The 21698-nt window shown below is 45.3% G+C and overlaps 2 protein-coding genes across 8 annotated transcripts in view; one reads left to right on the top strand and one right to left on the bottom strand.

Moving 5' to 3' along the window:
* Positions 1 to 17501, top strand: part of TCERG1 (transcription elongation regulator 1) — a 30604-nt gene extending 13103 nt beyond the window's left edge. For 4 of the 5 annotated variants that reach the window (XM_048319938.1, XM_048319942.1, XM_048319941.1 and 1 more), the window contains 14 exons: positions 342 to 457; positions 1566 to 1654; positions 2650 to 2810; positions 3584 to 3650; positions 4678 to 4813; positions 5641 to 5730; positions 6452 to 6570; positions 8530 to 8680; positions 12833 to 12997; positions 13710 to 13892; positions 14473 to 14652; positions 15507 to 15590; positions 15846 to 15946; positions 16327 to 17501. In XM_048319938.1, the coding sequence (XP_048175895.1) occupies positions 342 to 457; positions 1566 to 1654; positions 2650 to 2810; positions 3584 to 3650; positions 4678 to 4813; positions 5641 to 5730; positions 6452 to 6570; positions 8530 to 8680; positions 12833 to 12997; positions 13710 to 13892; positions 14473 to 14652; positions 15507 to 15590; positions 15846 to 15946; positions 16327 to 16528 (1844 nt within the window). In that variant the 3' untranslated portion in view covers positions 16529 to 17501. The remainder of the gene's footprint in view (positions 1 to 341; positions 458 to 1565; positions 1655 to 2649; positions 2811 to 3583; positions 3651 to 4677; positions 4814 to 5640; positions 5731 to 6451; positions 6571 to 8529; positions 8681 to 12832; positions 12998 to 13709; positions 13893 to 14472; positions 14653 to 15506; positions 15591 to 15845; positions 15947 to 16326) is intronic. The other variant, XM_048319939.1, reaches the window with a different exon arrangement.
* Positions 17502 to 18268: 767 nt separating this feature from the next.
* Positions 18269 to 21698, bottom strand: part of PPP2R2B (protein phosphatase 2 regulatory subunit Bbeta) — a 67544-nt gene continuing 64114 nt past the window's right edge. For all 3 annotated transcript variants that reach the window (XM_048319944.1, XM_048319945.1, XM_048319946.1), the window contains 3 exons: positions 21372 to 21541; positions 20739 to 20830; positions 18269 to 20218 (listed from right to left, as the gene is read on the bottom strand). In XM_048319944.1, the coding sequence (XP_048175901.1) occupies positions 19939 to 20218; positions 20739 to 20830; positions 21372 to 21541 (542 nt within the window). In that variant the 3' untranslated portion in view covers positions 18269 to 19938. The remainder of the gene's footprint in view (positions 20219 to 20738; positions 20831 to 21371; positions 21542 to 21698) is intronic.

Below are 21698 nucleotides of genomic sequence, written 5' to 3'. Positions count from 1 at the left end.
CCCCCCACAGCATTTAAAATGTGAAAGTGGTCTTCAGCGTTGCACTGTTGGTTGATAATTGTTATTGGTTTAGCATTTCTGTTGGTACCCTTTAGTCAGCCTTTTAGTATAATAGCTGCCTCACAATATTTCATTTTGCAGTACCAAGTAGATCTTGGCACAGGTGATAACTACGACTTTATAAGCAGACACTGCCCAAGAGGGACAGAAAGTGGTGAGAATATATTGAAAAGAAGGTTTGGGTTGGTGTTGTATTTGGAAAATTATACTGATAAAAAGAAATTTGTTGTGGTTCTATAGTGGTTTCTTAGTAATACTCAAGAAGACTCTTCTTTATTTAGAAAAAATGGAAGAGAAGGTCAAAGAACCTATTAAAGAGCCCTCGGAGGAGCCTTTGCCAATGGAGACAGAAGAAGAAGAGCCAAAAGAAGAACCTATGAAAGAACTGATAAAGGAGGTAAAAGACCTTAAACCCAAAAGCCAGTCTGAAGTCTCACATCCCACAGCTGTGGCTGCATCTTAGCTCAGGCAGGTTGGCAGGAGCCATGGTTAGTAATTCCAGTTCTTAAATTCCTGAGGGGATTTGAAAGCCTCCCTTTTTGGACTCAGATCTTTCTTTCTTTTGTTGATTTTTTTACATAAGAAAAAAAGAACATTCAAAAGAAACATACAGAATATGTCATTTAAGAAGTTAGTAAGAACACGGGACAGAAGTTAGCTCATTACATGGGTGAGAACGCGGGACAGAAGTTAGCTCATTACACAGATGTGGTGTTCTCTCACTGATTTTAAGGGTCTCAGAAAATGCAGCTTCTCCTGAATGTTTGAAATATTTAATAGTTTTTTCTCTATTTCATTGCTTCATTGTTTTGAACAGTTGGACACAAAGCTCACACGTTCCCCCTGTGCTGTAGCTGCTAAGTTGAGGCTGTTAGGAACACATGTACTAGAAAGGGCTCTAGTGTTCTCAGTAAACAAAAGTAACTTTTCCTTTTGGAGACATTTTGCTGTGCTGAACAGCAGTTTCTGAGGATGCTAAGGGGTGTTTCAATAAAAATTAAAGCTTTTATCCTGATTTCTGTGAACTTCAATGTAGTTTATAGGCAAAACTACAAAATTCAGCTGCTGGGTTGTGCTGCCGTTCCACTCTGTTTACTTCTGAGGTCGTTTCCAGTTTGCTGCTTTCTGCTACAGAGATTATTTCAGGTTTTCACTGCTTCATACTGTGTCTCATTATCAAATAAGAATAAATGAAAATTTCTTTGTCAGAAAATACACCCTTGCACCTGTATCCGGGCCTTCCTGGATTTCCAGGATTCATGCAGATCTAGGAAGGTATTTAATTAAGGTTTTGCTGAAGTCAAAAGTTAATGCCTAGAGGTTTTGGAATTGAGATTTTGGAGTAGCAGCTGCTGTTGCAATTCCAGTGCTTCTGTTCTAGGCATGGATGAGGTGTCATTGTGAGCCGCTTGTCAGCATGGTTTCAGTAAAACAAGTTGGTTACTGTGTAATAAATAACTAGCCAGCTGTCACTGCCTGATCCTCAAACTTGTTTTTTCCTTGAGGAGCCAAAAGAGGAAGAAATGACAGAGGAAGAGAAGGCAGCTCAGAAGGCCAAGCCAGTTGCCACCACCCCTATTCCTGGCACCCCGTGGTAGGTAACTACTCCTGTGGGACTGACACGGCTGTTGCTGGAACCACCAGGGAGGTTGCTGGGATGTTAGAACAAGGGATGGTGTGTGAAGAGTGTGCTCTTCGTGTGTTGCTGTCCCCAGCAGTGCCAGGTTCCTCTGGCCAGCACTGCTCACTCCGTGCCCGTTCTCCTGGCACTCTGCGGGGTGCGTTGGCTGTTCTGCCACCCGTGCCTGCAGTCCTGGGGGTCCCTTACCAGGACTTCATATCCCAGCCTCTGCCACCAGTTCCACCTGATCTGCTGATCTGGAATGAAATACTGGCCAAAAAAAATTCTTGCCCTGTGCCTTGGGGAACAAATAGCTGCAGCTGCTGGCCAAAACAAGGTTTTGGGGTGTTTTTTTTAACTTGGCCCAGAAACTGCTCGGGTGCCCATGGGATGTCATGAGGAAGGTGACTCTTGATGTAATATATGTAAATCATCTGTGTGTTTGCATGACAAAGGTAAAAGTCCTGATGGGAAAGGGATACTGTTTTCATTTTAACAGTTTAGCTGTCGCTGGTTTTTATTAATGTTTGATACTTAAAACTGTCTGCCTCTAAATTGTCTCTGTGGTTCTTTTATCCCATTGCATAAAAAATTCTGGCAAGATTGTTAGGTTGCTTTTTCTTGTATTTTTTGTGGCATTGGAGAGGTGAGGTATGTTTTATCCCAAAATCTAATTCCACTGTCTAAAGTGGGTTTTTTTCAGAGAAGAACTGAGCATCCTCAGGCTCCTGAGAAAAAAAGCATTTTTAAAATTTCATTTTCAACTTCAAATTTTAATTACTGTATTTTCAAATCTGGCAGCAGAGAAAAGCAGCAATTCAGGGTCGCAGTTGGGCAGTGGGAACGTCTGGCAGTTGTGCAGTCAGTGTAAGCTGGGTCTGCCTGTGGCCTTCATGCTTCAGTCTGTGAACGCAGTAACAAGCCCACAGTGAGTGCAGGTAATCCAAGCCTTCCTGTCACATCTCCAGGTGTGTGGTGTGGACTGGTGATGAGCGTGTGTTCTTCTACAACCCCACCACCCGACTGTCCATGTGGGACCGACCCGATGACCTCATTGGAAGAGCTGATGTGGACAAAATTATCCAAGAACCTCCTCACAAAAAAGGAATGGAAGAAGGAAAAAAACTTAGTAAGAGCAATCTTACTGCCTTCATAGGAAGCCTAAATATAACTTACCACTTTGCTTTCCAAAGCTTGTAACATTTAAATAAGTGACAGGAGTATAAGGACATACTGAAAAGGTGTAGAAATGTGGAATGCAGATTGCAGAGTCCTTTGGGGAAAAGATAGCCCATTGAAGAAAGTAGATACTAACAAGGTTAATTGTTTTGCTAAATGCCAACAGGCTGAAAAACCCCACAGTTTTTACTGACTGAAAAAAAGGGACTGTGTTTGCTTTGTAAGAAAGAGACCAGAAAAGATTAATCATAATGTACAATGACTCTCACAGAAGAGTTAACTTTGAGATCATCAGTTGGAATAGAGTTTGGAAATAGCTGTCAAGAGCAGAGAATGTTCAAAAGGCTGCTGAGATGAAATGAGATTTCTGTCTGGCCTGAGTTACAGGAAGTGGGTCAGGGATGACATGTGGGCTTTGTAGTTGGAGGAGAGCAAAGTGCAGGTAATCAGGTAGATCCAAATGTGCTTCATTAGACTATTTAGCTGGAGTTGCTTTCCCCTAAAAATAAGAGCTCAGTGTTTGTCATTTTAAATTTCAAGTTGGCTGAAGTCCACCAGTCCTGTCCCCAAATTCCCATAGTGGTACTCTGAAAATGACTGAGAACCACATGTCAGACCACAATTGCTGCACTTGTTGTCCTTGGTTTGTGCATTAGGTTTCACTCATAAGTTTAAAAATTTTCATCAATATAAAATCTAAAGTCTTACTGAAATCTGTTACAGTTAGAGAAGAGCATGAAGCTGCAGAGGAAGCAAATGAAGATGAGCCTATTAAAATAAAAAAGCGCAAGTAAGTTTTTGCTTTTTCAATACCAAGTGATCTGTGTAGGTAAAATAACTGAAGTTTGTTCCTTGAGCATGTATGTTGTGTCCAGCAGAGTAGAATGGGAACTGAGAGGGTTGGTGAAGAGAGTCATCAGCTTTCTGCTGCTCAGCAGCTCAGGTATTTGATATTTTCCTGAGATACCTGAGACTCATGCAGAGAGGAAATAGCGTATGTTTTGGAAATAATTTGAAATGGAAATAAATGGTGTAAGTTGGTGAATCCAAAGAACATTTTGAGTGTAGTTTGTCTTAAATAGCTTGCTTCTGTTGTTCATTAATTTCTGGGCCCAAGACTTTGTTGTCAAAATAATCCAGCCACCTAGATTTTCATGGTGGTTCCTCTATTTTCACTCTGTTACAAAGGTTTACAAGTTTGGCTAACGTCTTTTGGTCTGGTTTGCCTTTTGGAAGTGGTCTATGAGATATACACGGTGTTTTAAAAGTGGTTTCACCATGTTATTTGTGGTTGTGTCCTCTGAGGGAGGATCATGGAGCTGTTAGCAGTAAGGGCCGGGGGTTTGTTTTGGATGAAGTGCATTTGCTCTTAGTAAACCTAAATCAGCCCGCTTCTCCAGAAGCTCTTTGATGGGTGAGGTCTCACCTGTGTCTCAGCGTTTTTGGTGTAGTGATTGTGAGGTGTTCCCAACTGAGCAAACTCCCTTAGTGCCTCACGGCCCACTCAGAAGATGAGAAAATTAGTGCTGTTGATGTAAAATCTACTGCATGTCTGGTAAGACCTTTGAATACAACCAGAGTGTGCTGATTGCTTTGAAGTCATCTGTTGGCACTCAAGTTGCTTGGAGTACCTTGGCTCCTGAGCTCTAGGGGTGAAAGCATTCACGTGCACTTCTGAGAATGGCTTTCATGGATTGTAAGCCTGTTCTTCTGGTATGATCAGTGATATCTACCTTGTCCTGGTATGGTTCAGGTTCTGACCTCCAGGGCTGGCATTTTACTTCTCAGCTTAAACTTTACGTTTGGGTTTTTTTCAGGAAAGATGATATCAAAGACATTGATTCCGAGAAGGAGGCTGCTATGGAGGCTGAGATTAAAGCTGCTCGAGAGAGAGCCATCGTCCCTCTGGAGGCTCGGATGAAGCAATTCAAGGACATGCTGCTGGAAAGAGGGGTCAGGAACCTGTGTGTGTGTGAGGAGAGAGAGAGGGAGGTTCAGATTACAAATGTGTGTGTGTGAGAAGGGAGAGAGGGAGGTTCATGCAGAGGTCTCAGTTCTTGGTGAATTCCAAGCCTGCAACACTTTGTGCATGGAAACAATCTCATCCTTCCTCTGATCAATGAATGGTCTTGGTACAAGACTCCAGATTTCAAAGAAACTTACAGCAAAGCTTTGATTTCTGTGTAACTGAAATGACAGGGTCAAGACAGATTTCCCGACCCCCCCCCCCAGCCCCTCAATTTTTCCCAAAATTAAGTAATTACCTAAGTGGAAACTGCTGTTGAAGATGAATAGGACACACAAACTGGACACATCCTTAATGTCTTCGGAAATGTTCCTACTGAGAAAAGCAGCAACTTCCACTCTAGTCTGTACAGTCTTATCCTTAAATGGGAGACTTTTTGCTTTTAGTTAACTAAATCTGAAATCTACTCGATGCCAATAAATTTTGATAAATTAGACTAGTTGAATATAAATTTGGATAGTAACTAAGAAATTAAAGTGGTTCCAGCTGCCTATGGAATACAGCTTCTCAGGGCTTTCTTTCAATGTACGGTTTATTTTTAACATCCCACAGCAGTAGTAAATAAGTGTGTATTATCCTTAAGAAGTTTTCAGAGTAAATTGATGTTGAAACTTTCTATGACAGCCTCTGTCATCCATTAGTGATGAAAACTCCAGGATGAGTTTGGTTCCCTCTTTTCATCACATCTTAGTGTTTTCAAGGAAAACTGCACAACTCCTGTATAATTTGTATATTCGTCTTTGTTTAATTAAAGGTCTCTGCCTTTTCAACATGGGAGAAAGAGCTGCACAAGATTGTGTTTGATCCTCGTTACTTGCTGCTCAACCCAAAAGAAAGGAAACAGGTAAAAAAAGTCAAATTCACTTCCCATCTAGAGACAACTACTACAGGTTTATCTGAATCCTCAGTCTTTGTTTCTGCAAACCATTCAGACTAATGAGTGCTGCAAGGGATTTTTGTCATGATTAAGGTTTGCCTGGAAATGGAAGAAACCCACAAGGGAAAAGTGTTGATAGTTGCTTTATTTCCTGTTGTTGGAAGGTCGCTTATTTTAACACAGTGGAAGTTGTATGTCTACAGAGCACTGCTGAAACCTGAATGAAATAGTGAGAGTCATCAGTATCGTGTCAAAGTACTGGCATAATAAGTAATCTAGCTATTTTCTTTTTTAAAAGTGTTTAGTGGGAAAACTAAAGTGCATTTTTATTGCTAAGCAAGTTCTCGCTTCAGCAGCTTTTCTTCGAGTGAATGTAGGGAAATGGAAAGCTTTGAGAACATGGGAAGTGTCTGAAACTTGGGACCCAGGAAAATGTTAACTGGAGTGTGTAAGAACTTCTTCCTAGGTCTCAGATGATGTGTTAGGTACAGCGCCCTGCATGTGCAGCAGCTTGGATTATTTCCATATTGAAATACAAAGTGTCTAAGATTTCTGCCTCCTCTGTGTTGATTCTGTGGTGAGAGGAAAGGAAACAGGAGAGGGAAAGAAGTGGGATTTTTCCTCCCTCATCCCAAGAGCTTCTGTGTGTCAGTTGTGTGTTTGCTGTGGGTGACTGGTGTTTCTGTAGGTGTTTGATCAGTATGTGAAAACCCGAGCAGAGGAAGAACGCAAGGAGAAGAAAAATAAAATAATGCAGGCCAAGGAGGATTTCAAGAAAATGATGGAAGAAGCAAAGATTAATCCAAGGTAGGAGCTTCTTTGTGGTTCATGTGCATAAGCTCTACTAGGACGCAGGGTGTTGGGTGGTATTGGGTTGATTAACCTTGTTCAAAATGAGCAAAGAGGAGAAAAACCATGAGATATTGTTGAAATCTTCCTTTGTCTGCTTGTATTCACCTAATCCATGAAATAATACAACTTGTGATTTATAATGATTTACACATTTATAGTGATTTACATATTTCAAGTTTAAGAAATCCCCAGCATGCTGCCTGGATTGTGAGAAAGGCCTTGGATCCACCACAAGTTTCTTTAATAACCCTGTTTCTTCTTAATAAGTCTCTGAGAAGTACTGGGGAGGTTTCTTGGGCTTGGAGGGGGTTGAAGGGATGGTTTTCTTGTCACAAACTGTGTTGATGATATGATAAAATGTTCTGGTTGCTTTAATACAGCAATGATTACGCCCCCCTCACATTCAGACCCCTGGCAGCAGTAAGAGCGAGGGCATGACAGTGAATGTATGTTCAAGATTTCATTGCTGGCGTTATTTGTTTCACAGCTTCCGCATGTAGAGGTCATGAGATACATGCTTATGTCACCAGATAAACTCCAGAGCGTCCTCTTTCAGCATCTCTTGGCTCATCTGGCATTAATTCTTTTCCAGTGAAATAACAGCTCATTTGTTTCACTTCAGCTCAGTTTTTTCCAGTGACTTGTTTTGGTGACAGTGTTATGGTAACTTTTAAATTGCTTCAGAGCTGACTAATAACTCAGTAGTAGGCTGGAAGACTGGAGGCATGGAAATGCCTTAAGAAACAGTTACGTTAGCTTTAGTACCCTCAGCTTTCAGCATATCTCCAGTGTGTCATGTTGGGACTGATTCTTTACCTGATTATGGGCTGGGGTGGGAAAGAGACTTCCAGCTGAAATACTGTCTTGTTTAATCTTATCCTTTGTCTTCTGGTTTCAGTGTTTGTCTAAAGATATGGCTGTACTTCTGTGAGTGCCAGACTGGTTTTTTATCATCTATCTCAGTCCAACATGCTCAAGAGTTTGTGTTCCACTTCACTTGAGCAGCTCTTGTTCTTCAATCTAGCTGTACATTCACTTTCTAATCCTTTTGAATAAGCTACCAAATTCTCTTCTTGTTTCAATTTACCCTACAGCAACAGTAGGCTGGATTTTCCAAGTCTAATTATTTCCATGCTGTGATGAAAACATTCGTATGATTATAAGTGTCTCACGTATTCTTGGGGCCAGATTTGCATCAGAGCTTGGAAAAAGCACAGTAGTGATTTTTTTCCGAGGTAAGTGGCAGTAATGTACCTACTGCACAGGTTGGAATCTGGCCCTGGAGGTGAGAGAATGGTCAGGGAAACGCTGTGGGATGATGGGTTGAAAGCCCAGTGTTGCTGCCTCTGCCCATAGTGTTCCAAGGGGTTTCAGCTCTGTGTGGTTTAAGCTCAGGCTCCGCAATGTGCACTGCAGGGGGAAGAGTTGGTACAGCCAGTGTTCTGTGGGGACTCCTACCAAAGGCCGGTTTTCTTGGTAAACTCTTAGCATGGTTTGGCTGCAAGTGAATGCACCTGAGATTTTTGGTTTCACAGTGAAATACCTGGACAGACTGGTGGCTGAACTGCTAACCCACAGAAAAGAAGAGTTTTGTAGACAACTGAGTTTTTTTTCATTTCTTCTCCTTGGTTGCACTGTAATCTCTCTCTACACCTGCCCCTTCTGCAGGTGGCTGTATCTGAACAAACCAACCCACCCTTGTAAGTCTCTGACAAACACCTCTTGTGTGAGTGCTGACTCCTTTTATAGAGTTCATTGGTCGAGCAACTCTGAAGTGAGACCATAGGATTTGCCTTTTGGGTGTTTTAAGTTGTGCTCTGGCATGTACTGCAGCAGAGGAAATACTTCCCTGCTGAACCTGCCTCCCAGCCCAGACAGCTCTGCCAAATGAGTTCACTTGCCATTTTGTTGCAGAACTACTTTTAGTGAATTTGCAGCCAAGCATGCTAAAGACTCGAGGTTCAAGGCAATTGAAAAGATGAAAGATCGAGAGGCCTTGTTTAATGAGTTTATCACAGCGGCAAGAAAGAAGGAGAAGGAAGACTCGAAGACCAGGGGAGAGAAGGTAAGGGGACTCTTGAGTTCCAGCAGTGTGAGTGGTGTGAGTGAGATGGGACAGAGCCAGTGCTTGGTTTCCCTGAGCCTTCCCCAAGACATGGGCCTGCACTTTCCTAGAAGTGTTACAGGCAAACACTTCAGGGGTGTCCCCCTGGCCTTTCTGAACAATTTCAAGTTTGCAGTTTTACTGACTTTTAGAATATCTAGAACTAAATTTTGATTACCTGTGAAGCTGAGTTTGCTTAAACAATGACACTGATTTTTTCATTTACCCAAGCAGTAACATTATCTTCTTGACTGAAGTAATGCTTGATATTTTTTTTTTTATTAAGTTCCTTTATCCTGACACATGAAAAGGAAAAGGAGTCTTACCCTGTTTGGCTGGAACCCCAGAGCTGGTTGTTACCTCTCTGTTCCCTCAGTGGGGGCAGGCAGGACTTGCAATTTCCTGAGGATAGTCTCTTTACGTTTCAAACAGTTCCTTTTCCATCTCAAAGCAGGCACTTAGGGAGGGACTTTTTAATCTTTGAATAAGTAGATCTTATGTATAAACTGCTGCTTATTAGATATAAAGGTCAGCTATGACAGATTAATGAACTCCCAGTGTCACATGCTTGCACTGCCGGTGGTGGGGAGCAGCTCTCCCCCCTGGAGATGGGACATCAAATGGGGTCACCAAAACCTGGGGCCACTTACTGCCACGTCCCTGTGTGTGTGTGAGTGGAGAAGGTCACCTCTGAAGGCCAATCATTTTGGACATGTGGAAGTTTGCAATTTTTATTATGTAGTACGAAGTTATTGCAGACTTCCCTACCTGGAATGCTTGCAGGAGAGAGAAGTGCTGGGGGACAGGTCAGATTTGGGGACAGTTTCATTCTTCAGGAAGCTTTATGTATTTTTAAAATCTGGGTGCTCTGATGTAATTTGATTTTCACAAACGTTGCCTTATCGCTGCTGTTTTCCATAAATGATTGTGCTTTCAGTGGGGAACTGATATTGTTCAAGACTAGATTTTACATACTGCAGTTTGATTGTGAATATGGAATTTTAAAGCATTTTTGCAGCTTAATAGTGCAGTTGAAGACTTTAAAGAATAAATACTAGTCTTGTTGTTGCATGATTGTTATAAAGTTGAAAAGTTAACAGAAGAGATTGTATTTGTTTGCTTTGAATAATGTGTTTTTTTTCTCCAAAAGCCTTTTGTAACCATTTTATGTATTCTGTTTTATAACAAGTGGATAGACTTTACAGTTATGTGCTGTGCGGCCTGTCAATCAGTTCAGTCTGACAGCTGTCAATCACTGACACGCAAATATTATGGGATTCCCTAGTGAGGAAAGCATTGGTATCTCTGTGTGGTGACTTTAGCCTCCCGCAGTTCCGGTACTTTACATTTTTTTAGTTTTTTTCCTTGTGAAGTGATGAGAGTTGTACCTGCAATGTGTTAACTGCCAAAAAAAAAAGACTTCTAAATACACCTGAAATGTTTTCAGCCTTATTTTCCTTTGATTTTGAAAGTGCTTAAAACATAAAAGAAAATTTAAGGCGTTTAACCTGAAGCTTTCTCAGTCTGTCCAAAATCATTACTTAGGGAGAATCAACTTTACAGAAATCTTTAAGGTAAGGGTTTTAAATTGTATATATAATGTTTGATTTTGCCTCATGGAGTTACGGCTTATGGGATGGGGATGGAACAGCCAGCTGTTCCAGTCGCTGGTTTTATTCCTGTGCCTGATCTCAGTGAGTAAATCCCGTGCCAACACTTCTCAGACGGCAGAGAGGAGTAGCGGGGGTTAAGGATATCAGGGAAGGCACTGTGGGCAGGTAACGGTGACCAAATGGCTCCTGTGCTGGCCAGGACACAGCCTTTTGCCATGTCCCTGGGGTGAGCTGTGCCAGCAGAGAGCCTGACGTCCCACTTGACACAGACTGGCCGGAATGTTGGGCTGCACACGCCCTGCACCTCGTGCTGGTGGCTGTGACCCCACATCGGAGTTCTGGGGGATACTTGACTGTCAAGCGAGTCCCTGTGTGCAGACACACAGAGCTCACAATCCACAGCTGGGTTCTGAAAATGTTACTCCTTGGTGAGATGCTTTAGACTCAATTATTTAAGACATTTTAATCTTCTTTTTAAAATTTAAAATGAGCTGGCAACAGCTGTGCTGTGTACAGGGCACCCGAGTGAAGTGAAAGCTGTGCTTTAGAGCACCAAGGCCTGAAGTGCCATTGGTTCCTGGGGAGGGAATTGGCTGTGCCCTCCTGTCTCCTGCCCAGTTGGGAGCTGGCAAGGCTGCAGCTGGTCCCACTGGCAGCTGCACAGGTGGGCAGGAGCTCCAGAGGGAATCGGGGAATGAGGGGTGCCGCTGGCAGCTCCTGCAGGAGCATCTTCCTGCAGCCCGTGGTGGTGGCCTCAGGTGAAGCTTTGTGTGGCAGTGGTGCCACAGTGCTCCTGGCAGTGTGGCACCTCATCCTGTGGAATACATCCATGCACAGGTGATTTGTGCAAGAGCTTGGGGATACCCTTACCTTAGAGACTTCTGTAGTAACAGCTGGAAACTCTTTGGTTTCTAACAAATATTTCAAATGCCATGGCTTAGAAAGCTTCATATTTCAAAACTGCATGCATGTTTTATGATGTTTTGAAACAATATTCTTAATTTTAAGATGAATAAACAGTTTGCTTAGCATTTTGTTGAGCTCTTTTAAGATAAAGCAGTAGTCCTGTAGCTGTAGCACAACATCCCACTGGCACTAAGGGGCTGGTCTCTGATGTGTGCTTTACTGTTTTAGTCTCATTTGGTATAGTAAAGAAAGCCTATAGAGCCTTTTATGTTTCTATGTTAATATTTTGAAGAACTAAAAGTGTTGGTGGGCAAGGCTGCAGAATGTTGGTGCTGATCTTCATTCTGTTCCTGCGTTCTGTAACTAAACATGTTTTAGAGGATGAGGATGTGCCAGGTCTCTGGCAAGCTGGAGCCTGCTCTGTCCATCTGCTCCCTTCCCTGAGGAACCTCAGTGTTCTGCAGCTAAACTGCTTCTCCTGGTTTCCCTTTTTTAAGGGACGGGGAGGGGAGATGAGTAGCAAGTAACAGCCAGTTCTCCTCCTGGATTTTGGGTTTTTAATTTGTGTGCCATGAAGCCATGTTGAGTTGTGGCCCAGCAGGGTGTGGGGTGCTGTGGAGGCAGAACCCTTTGCCCTGCCCGCAGAGCCCTCGAGCATCCCCTGGCCCCAGCGAGCAAGGCAACCCAGCCCCTTGCCTCTGCTTTGGGGCGGGGGAGGCTGAAATGCCAAAGCAGCCTGCCAGGAGTGCACGGTGACCTGAGAGCTAAAGTGCAGCAGGGACAGGGAGGTCATCTTCCCCAGAAATCATGCTATCTAATAAAGGCACAGTAGTTGCCCTTACAGCTGATGGTTCTGGGACTTTGGATGAAAACATGTTGCTAGTTGTGTTGAAATAAAACCTGCTATGATTGATCCTCTGCCAGCCCTTGCAACGGCTGTTGCTAGGACAGGAACATAACATGCCATTTCCAACTGACAAAGTAGACTAAAACATTTTTTTTCAAGCTTTTATAGAAATGTGCATGTCCATCCTAAATATAATTTACTTAATTACCATATGCGGATAATTCTTTATTGATTAGATCCATCTTAAGACATTGCTCTTTGCTGGCAGATCCAAGCATTTACCTCTGTTAATTGTACACCTGGAGGATGAATCCATAAACACCTGATTTCTCTAGAACCCTGTTTCAAGCTGCATGGCCTCTGGAGTACTGATATGCAAAATGCTATCATGCAGCATCAGTAACTTGTTGATTTGACTTATATATAAAAGCTCAAAAACAAGCTTAAATTGGAGTAAAGTAATAAAGAGTGGTATTGGTGGATGATTCTTTATAGAGTTCCATCTTCGATGTAGCAGATCACCTAAATGTATCTGCTTTGGCAAAATTGTCTCAAGGAACAGTGAATTTGGGCTGCAGTTGTGACTAAATTCAGGGTTTTAGTGATTGCTCTAAATTGCAATGGTATGTAATGTTAATGTGATCCCTCTGATGAAGGTAAGTCTACTCCTTTTTTCATAAGAGCAAACTGTGGGATATTAAAGTGTCTTTCTCAGGTGTTGCTTTTCTGTTTCTGTCTGTATAACAGATCAAAATGGACTTCTTTGAGCTGCTGGCAAACCACCACCTGGACAGTCAGTCTCGCTGGAGCAAAGTGAAGGACAAAGTGGAGACTGACCCACGGTACAAGGCGGTGGACAGCTCCTCACAGAGGGAGGACCTGTTCAAGCAGTACATCGAGAAAATAGCCAAGGTCGGCGGGGAGCGCTGGGAGCGTGGCTGCGGGTGTGCTGTGGGCAGACTGATCTGTGCTGAAGAGAATTCCATACCGGGGTTGCTGTAGCAGTGCCCCAGAATGGCAGCTTGGAACTTAGAAGTTCTGTCCCTGGTGGGATGTTTTGTGGGACCTGTGTGCACACACACACACGGTATCTGGGAGAAGTTACACCTCAAAGATTTCTGTGAAATCACTGGTGCTAAAAATGGCCGTAAAACTGCAGAAGCTACAGACACCACATTGATTACTTCCTCCTAGGATGGGCTCCAGTTCCTTTGCTGTGATTTTCCCTATCAACTGAGCTACCTTCAGGGATATGTGTTCATACTCAATTCCTTCACTGCTGCTTCCGTCTTAATCCAATATTCCTACCTTTCTCTTCCAGGCAATTAATGGTTGAGAATGTAAAACTGAGCCAACAAACAGCGAGCCCCTTGGCCTCTCTTGTTCAGAGTGTGTCGCTGGACACAGCTCCTGGGAATAGTTGTTCTGTGACCAGACTTGTCTCTCCCCCATGTAAACCCTGTAATGCGTCAGCGTGGTTCTTGAAGCAAAATTTCGTAATCCATAGATCCCAAATCCCTTTAAGGTGTTTTGTTCTGAGCTGCCTTTAGTTTGATAGCCCTTTAATTCACTTTCTAGTGAAAAGTGTTGTTTTTATTGAGAAAAGTTTGTTCTTGAATTTCAGAATTTAGATTCTGAGAAAGAAAAGGAGCTGGAGCGACAGGCGCGCATCGAGGCGAGTCTGCGGGAGCGCGAGCGGGAGGTGCAGAAAGCTCGCTCGGAGCAAACCAAGGAGATCGATCGGGAGCGGGAGCAGCACAAGCGGGAAGAGGCCATACAGAACTTCAAAGCACTGCTGTCGGACATGGTGAGGCACAGACAGGCGCCTCGGCTCGTCAGGGCAGGCTTTAGCTGATCGGTGCTCCCTGGAAAAGTCTTTTGGCGTTTGGAGTTCCAGCTCCAAACGGGTGGAATCCCACTAAGGGTTTTGCCTTGGTTGGAAGAGAAGGCTGTGAATTTAGGGCTCTCATCCGGAGGGTGCTCTCTGGGCTGCAAGCAGGGCACTGCAGAGCTCCTGGTGTCTCTGGAAATAGTAATCTCAGAGGCTCCCTTTCCAAGCACTCCGGTGAACACAGGGTGTTGTGCACAGAGGAGGAAGGAAAGGAGGGTGCTTGGATTTTCTGGTTTTGAGAATGCTCAGCCAGGTCAGCGGGACCTCTCTGTCTGCTCCGAACCAATGCAGAGGGATTCCTTCTGCCGCTGCCTGTTCAGTGTTTGTGGGGAACCTGCTACAGTCTCTTCTCAAAAGCTGAGGGTTTATCTTTTATTTTAACCTTAACTTCAAACAAGATAAAAAAAATAAGCATATACTAGGGTAATGATAATATATTGATTTCTACAGTGAACTGTAGAAAAACTTGTTTAAAAATAAATCATCTTTGGCTCAGGTGCGTTCTTCAGATGTGTCCTGGTCTGACACCAGGAGGACTCTGCGCAAAGATCACCGCTGGGAGTCAGGGTCCCTGCTCGAGAGAGAGGAGAAAGAGAAGCTCTTTAATGAACACATTGAGGCACTTACCAAAAAGAAGAGGGAACATTTCAGGCAACTTCTGGATGAAACTTCAGCGGTGAGAGCTGTTATGTTCAAATTGACAGTCTTTGCAGCCCACTGGGTTTTCTGTTTTTCTGTCCCACAGTCTGATTGGTTTGGCTTTATTTCCAGGGCCTCTTTGCTTCATCACTCTCTTTTCTCCTTCGTAACAAAATTTGTGCATTATGTTTCCTTACCTGCTTATCTGGAGTGTTCCTTTGATTGAACGTACAGTTAATTTACATACAAACTTCTAATCAGTGATCTTTTCATCTTCTTTTTATTTCTTCAGTACTGAGTTATTTGATACTCTTCCCTGTCTGGCTCTTTCAGATACTCAGGGTTTTTGCCTTAATGGCTATCAGTATGGTCCTACCCAGTTCATCTGTTCTGATGTTCTCCTGCTGAACCTGAACTTTTACTCTGCTCATGCTGTGGAATGCATCCCCGATTCTGTGCATTGGGGGTTTAGTGAGGTTTCCTCTTTTTTAGTTCTGTGCCAACTTCAGGCAGCTTTCATTTAACCTGGAGGTTTTTACCTGATTTTTAATGCATTAGTTACTTCAGTTTAGAGGCAAGTTTTCTGCAGGTAATTTTTTAACACAATATATATAACTGTACTAGAAAAAGACTTTGGAAAGTAAGTTATATTTGGAGGACCTTGATCTGAAAATACCATCTCAAAATATGAAAGAAGAATCACTATGTAAAATCAACTCATTTGAAAAACACAAATGTAATGGTATAAGTAATCAGAACCCAACACTTAACAGCAACTTCTTCAGTGGACTTGGGATATATTTAAAGGCTTCAGAGGTTAGTGGTGTTTGCATTCCATATTCTTAGAATTTAATTTATTTTTAATTTAACTATTTTTGCTTCTTTTGAAAGATAACTTTAACATCAACATGGAAGGAAGTGAAAAAAATCATTAAAGAAGATCCAAGGTGCATTAAATTCTCTTCGAGTGACAGGGTAAGTGGTTTATATTGCTCTTGCCAACTTCCAGTCTGGTGCAGGGTACAGAGAAGTGAGTTGGTGGCTGCTGCAGTGGGTCCAGCTCTGTGTGGACATGGCGCTAATAGTTAAATATAATTTTTAAAAAATTAAAAATGTATAAGGCAAGGAAAAGTAAAATTAACATGTAATTATTGCTGGTGTGGAGTGGGTTCACTTGCAGGAAGTACTGGAGCTGCATTCAGTGGTTTATGTTTATCTTTCACCTTTCAGAAAAAGCAAAGAGAGTTTGAGGAATACATCCGAGACAAATACATCACTGCCAAAGCCGACTTCCGGACGCTGCTCAAGGAGACCAAATTCATCACTTACAGGTGGGGAGTGTGATGCTAGTGCAGGACTTGGCTTTTATTGTGCTTTGCCGTTCAAACAGCAGCAAACTGATGTCTGTTTTTTCCTAGCACAAGTTGATGTCTAAGTTACTCAAGTCTTTCGTGGTGCTTAATTTACACAGCCAAGTGTAGGCAAGGAGCCTGTGTTTTCTGCGCCCAGAGCACTGTTACATGCCCAGTCCCAACCTAACATGACATCTTTCTAGCTCAGAAGATGCCAAGTCCCTGCACCCTTCTCTGGCTGTCCTGTCCCTTGGCTCCCTGTGCTTCCTTACAGTGGGGCAGCGTGCCCGAGGCCGAGAGGGTTCCGGGGCTCCCCGCCTCCACCCTGCTCCACCGGTAATTCTCACGCTTGCTTTCAGATCCAAAAAGCTGATCCAGGAGTCCGATCAGCACCTGAAGGATGTAGAGAAGATCCTGCAGAACGACAAGCGGTACCTGGTGCTGGACTGCGTGCCCGAGGAGCGGCGCAAGCTCATCGTGTCCTACGTGGATGACCTGGACCGGCGCGGGCCTCCCCCGCCCCCCACCGCCTCCGAGCCCACGCGGAGAACAACGAAATAGTTCCGGAATGCTCCTAATCCAAGGGTGTCTGTTAAATCCAAACGCTTGCATGAGCCATCTGTCAGGTTACACACATCCATTGCCGTGAATATATTCAAACATCTGAGGAGCAGAGGCAGAAGCAGCATTAGTGAACATAAAATGATCTCTGGGGGGAAAACCACCACCAACAAAAACCCACATTAAACATATTTATGAGTTAATTGGAGCATGACTGACAAATCCCAGGGTGTGGGCTGTTTGGTGACTGTGGGTCTCGGGGCGGTGTGTGTGAGGTGTGGGTGTCTGGTGCCTGGGGCTTTCCTCTCAGCAGTGTCCTACATGTGAGTCCCAAGGGTGCTCATGTGGTTTGAGCGTGTCCTATGTGTGCCACCAGCTGCCTTCTGGTTCCCGCAGTCCGTGGCTGAGGAGGTGACACGCCTCTGGTAGCTTAAATCTCTGATCACTGACAGCCTGCTCTGGAAACACCAGTCCCAGTTCTCTGCCTCCACCCTTGGGAATGGAACTAAATCTGTTAGAGCTGAGTGGAGAACAGGGACTTGGAGACCAAACCAGGTTTATTCACAGGCTGCTCTGTTCCTCCACAGCCATCAATTTGCAGCAGTCAGGTTGCTCTGCCCAAGTGAAGTTCTGTCTAATGAGTTTTGCTCGAAGCTGGAAATCCCAGAGGTGACCGAGCAGGCCAGGACGGTTGTATAAACACATTTTTATTTACGATAAAGTGATCTTTACATACTTCTGGGTTAGACTGTGCATACCCCCTCTGGGCAATTCTTGTAAACTATACTCCTGTTTTGAATGTTAAACTTGTGTTTCTAAAGTTTAATTTTGAAATGTTGGGATTGTTCAGTTTATGTATTTGAACTACAATAAACCAACCCTTTTTATATATGGATTGTACAGGCCTAATCCCAATTTCTGTTGGATTTTGTTGGACTTGTGAATTTATGAGTAAAGCAAACGACTGAAGTGATACTGCCTACATTCTTGGCTGTGTTTGGCAGAACAGGGCCTGTGCCTCTGAGCAGTGTGGGGTCAGCATGTGGGTAAGCGGGGCGAGCAGAATGATTTTCCAGTTTAGTTCTTTTGTCTGTTGCTTAAACATGAGCTGGTGGGGTTTTCAGAGCCAGCTGCTTTCTGCTGCTTGTGGTTCCATGTCTCTCTTGCTCTGAGAGGAGGAACAGACCCCTTCCCCACCCTGACGAGTGATTTCTTGTCAGCAGTTGGTGTTGGTGGCCAGGGCCAGGACTTGCAGGCTGAGCATCGAGAGGGGTTGTTTGACAAAAATTGAGACAGCCCAGGGGAAACTTGTGCTGCTGGCAGTGGAATGTGGTGCTCTGTGGTGCTCCTAGTGACAATGCACACCCTAAAGTCAGGGCAAGTGTCCCTCCCCTCTTGGGCAGCTGCTAATTAAGGGCTGCTGTTTAAATTCATGACCAGCAGCAGCCCAGAATGAGGGCAGTGACCGGGGAGGGGCCGGCAGCTCCTTCCAGGGCTGTTATCAAGTACCGAGGTTTGTCCTGTGCAGTGGGGGACCTGCAAGTGCTCCCACTCCCACATTACACAGCGCCCCATTGTTCCTGTTCCGGGCCCTCAGAGGGACCCAGAATCCCTGGGGTCTTGGGGATCCCCCTCATCAGCAGAGCCCAGGCAGCCACCCTCAGCCCAGGAGCCTTTAGACACTGCAGAGGCACCGTCCCCTGCGCGCAAGAGGCACAACAGCCACGGACTCCACACACACACGTTTGGGACAACTTTACTTCTGACACCGCAGCACAGGCTTTCCTTACAGAACCAAAAAAGAGCATTTTCTTATAAAATGGTTCATTTACTCTTGCTATTTTATTTTACCATTTCATTTAAAAAAAAAGTTACTCCTGAAAGCCATCCCTTGGAATAAATCCGTAAGCCAGTGCACTTTGTTCTTCCTTTGGGATGGCTCCTCCGAAAGTGGCGCGGGGGGCCCCTGCCTCCAACCAGCTCCTGGTTTTCCGCGCAGTCCATGAGCTCTGTGGGTGTGTAGCAGTTCCTATCCCTGGTTGGGACGTGCCGTGATCCTCATGGTGCCCGCAGAGAGGCTGTCCCAGGGGATACCTGGCCCTCGGTGACTCGTGTCCCTGAAGGCCTTGGGTGCTGGGGGTGCCGGCTGCCCCCACGGGAGGGATGGCAACAGGGTCACCCTTGTGGAGCCACTGCCAAAGTGACGGTGTTTAATTTTGTAATTGACTTCATTTGCTTCTTGCTGCAGGAGCTGTTTTCAGATTTACAGAAAATCCAGTCAATCTTTTTTTTATTGAACAGTTGCTCAAGTAAAGAGGGACCTGACCAATCTGTACAGTAGAAAGAGGCAGCCTCGCCATGCAAAGAGTTACTGGTTTTATTATGATTATCATTGTTATTATAATGTAGGACTGCAGACAGCCTCTCTCTGACGCTGTCAGGGACTAACAGCAATATACAGTTGGATTCTTTTTTAGGTCATAAATTAGCAACTTTATCTTTAAAAAAATTGAATAAATAAATAAATTAATTAAAAAAGAGAGAGAGAAAGAGAGAGAGAGACAGTCAGTCACGACATGCAAGAGCTCACAACAGAACGAGGAAAATGACCAAAGCAAAGCCCAGAACTGCAGCAGAGCCCAAGGTTGGTTTGGTTTGCGATCAATGCAGGTCGGAAGCATCGTTTATAAAGGTATTTCATATACCAAAGAAGGCACCACAGTATCTACAAAGCCAAATCCTCAGGAGGGTTCTGGGGGCTGGGGGGGCAACCTGGCTGGAGCAGACATGTCTGGGGGTGCAGCACATCCCCCCCCTTAAGCTTGTCCATTGCAAAACTGAACTTTTCTGTTTTGTTTGGTTTTGCTGTCTCTGTTGGTGAAACACAAAATAATTGTAATAAAAAGACAAATGTGGAAAATGGCAAAGGGAGGCAACATTCCAGTCTTCAACACAACAGGTGGAATATTTCTGGGATCAGGTTTAAAGCAACTGGAGTGGGACCACTGCCACCAGAGCTGGCCAGAGGCCACGGTGTGTTACCCCGTCAATCCCTTCCCCAGCCGACAGCCCCCTCCCCATCACCCCCTCAGCCAGCGGCAGAGGGTCACTGCCTGGGGACATGGGACAGCCAGGCCTGACATCCTCACACTGCCCTGCAAGAAGTCTCAGCTCTCCCCATGTAAATCTGGTGTCTGGGGGGTGCCCCCAGTGGCCCCTGGGCCGGGGTGCCCCAGTGCTCCTCTGCACAACCGCAATCTGCAGAGCAGGAACTGAACAAAGAACAGGAGGGAAAGGAAAACAAAGAAAGAAAGAAAGAAAGAGAGAAAAAGAAAGAAAGAAAAGGAACAGTTGAAACTGTGTGTTTACTGGTATCAGTACATGAGACTCCTAAAGAACACCTGGTCCTCCTAGTTAACCTTGTCCTGGAATATGTACAGGTTGTTCGTGGCTGCCACAGCGATGATGTTCTCGGAGGGGTGCCAAGCTGTGTGCAGGATCTTTTTGCTAAAGTCCAGACTGTCCACGCTGATCTCGTCTTTCCTGCGCTTTCCACCCACGCAGACCTTGCGAGGTTTGAGGATGGCACGGGGTTTGCTGTTCTCCCGCGATGCCTCCAGTGTCACATCGCGCTTGGTGTTGCGGTCGAACATGCGGAAGAAGTTGTTGTAGGAGCCGGTCATGATGACACTGCAACAGGGAAGGGCAGATGATTTTCACACCTTTTCAGAGGCAAACTGCTGGTGACCAGAGGCAGACTGAACATTCAGAGGCATAATGAGATTGGGGTAAGCGTTGGAATTTGTCTCAGGCCTAGTTGTGCCTTGTCAGCTCACTCTGACAGCTCAGACAAAAAGCCAGGACAGCCCTGCCAGGGGCTTACACACTTCCTGCCTCCCAGCTTGGTATGAGTCACACCTGGATACTCATTATCCCCAGATTTTGGCAATCTGGAGCTAAACCCATTACCACCTTCCTCCAGCTGTGGGTGACAGAGAGGCGGAACTGATTCTGTCCAGGAGAGAGCGGGACCCTCAGACGTCCCCACCTGTGTAGAGGCTGCAGGTGTGGATGGTCCCTGCTGCACCTCTCCAGACCCCACACCCAGCCAAAGGCCAGGGAATGGGCTGCCAAGGGGCCCTGGGACCCCTTGGGCCAAATCAAAGCAAGCATCCCTGGGCTGAATGCAGCCACGCCGCCACATGCTCACCTGTCAGACCCGTTCCAGACGCACTCGAACTTGTCAAAGATGCAGTCGTTCTCGTAGAGCGAGCAGAGCTTGCTCCGCAGGTAGTCATGGACCTGCCAGTGGGAGGGACAGGATGAGGACCCCACACTGACCAGCACAACCCTGGGACCGGCAGACTCAGCCTGGTTCACTGGGGGCTGGCACACGCAGCCCAGCCCCACACTTGCCACAGCCAAGCTGGCAGCCCTGGGCACTGCCTGGCATCCTGTGCCCACAGCTGCCATTCTTCTCCAAGCACCTCCAGACGCACTCTGCACATGGCTTGGGCACCACAGGCAGTGCCACGGGACATTCCCTGGCAAAGGGTGACAGTGACAGGGCTACTGCTCTGCACAAGGCCTCCCCTCTGGCTCTCCCAGCTGCCAGCACCTGAGCTTCCTCTCCTCACCCACCCCCAGCCAGGGGCCATGGTGACAACTCACCAGGCCACTCAAGCCCACATTTAACAACTGTTTGCTTTCCACCATCTACCGGCATAAAGCTCCCACACATCAGGTGCATACCCACCGCTCCTGCCACTGGCCCAGAGTGTGGCTCAAGAAGGAACTCAGTGGGTGTCCCACTGCTGCATGCACCTGGCTGTGCCACACTCACCTGGTAGGTCTCAATGGGCCGGTTCTCCATGTTCAAGTCCCACACCTTGACAGTGAGGTAGTCCCGGGTCATGATGTACCTTCCACTGTGGCTGAATTTGACATCAGAGATTGAGGAGATGATCTCAGAAAAAAATGACCGGTTACTTGGGTCTTCAGGCTCTTCAAAAACTGTGCAGAAGTAAACAACAAGCCCCAGTATTAGCTGAGGCAGCAGCTCCCTGATCTCAGCCAGGCACCTGCCACCCTGTCCCAGCACCACAGGAAGCTTCTGGGAGGGAGCACTCACACAGTGCCACACCCAGCACCCACCTGTGCTTAGGTTTAT

The sequence above is a fragment of the Corvus hawaiiensis genome, chromosome 15 (genome assembly GCF_020740725.1).
Source record: "Corvus hawaiiensis isolate bCorHaw1 chromosome 15, bCorHaw1.pri.cur, whole genome shotgun sequence".
NCBI classification, from domain to species: Eukaryota; Metazoa; Chordata; class Aves; order Passeriformes; family Corvidae; genus Corvus; species Corvus hawaiiensis.
Note: the sequence above shows the minus strand (reverse complement) of the source record. Positions and strands in the feature narration are given on the sequence as shown.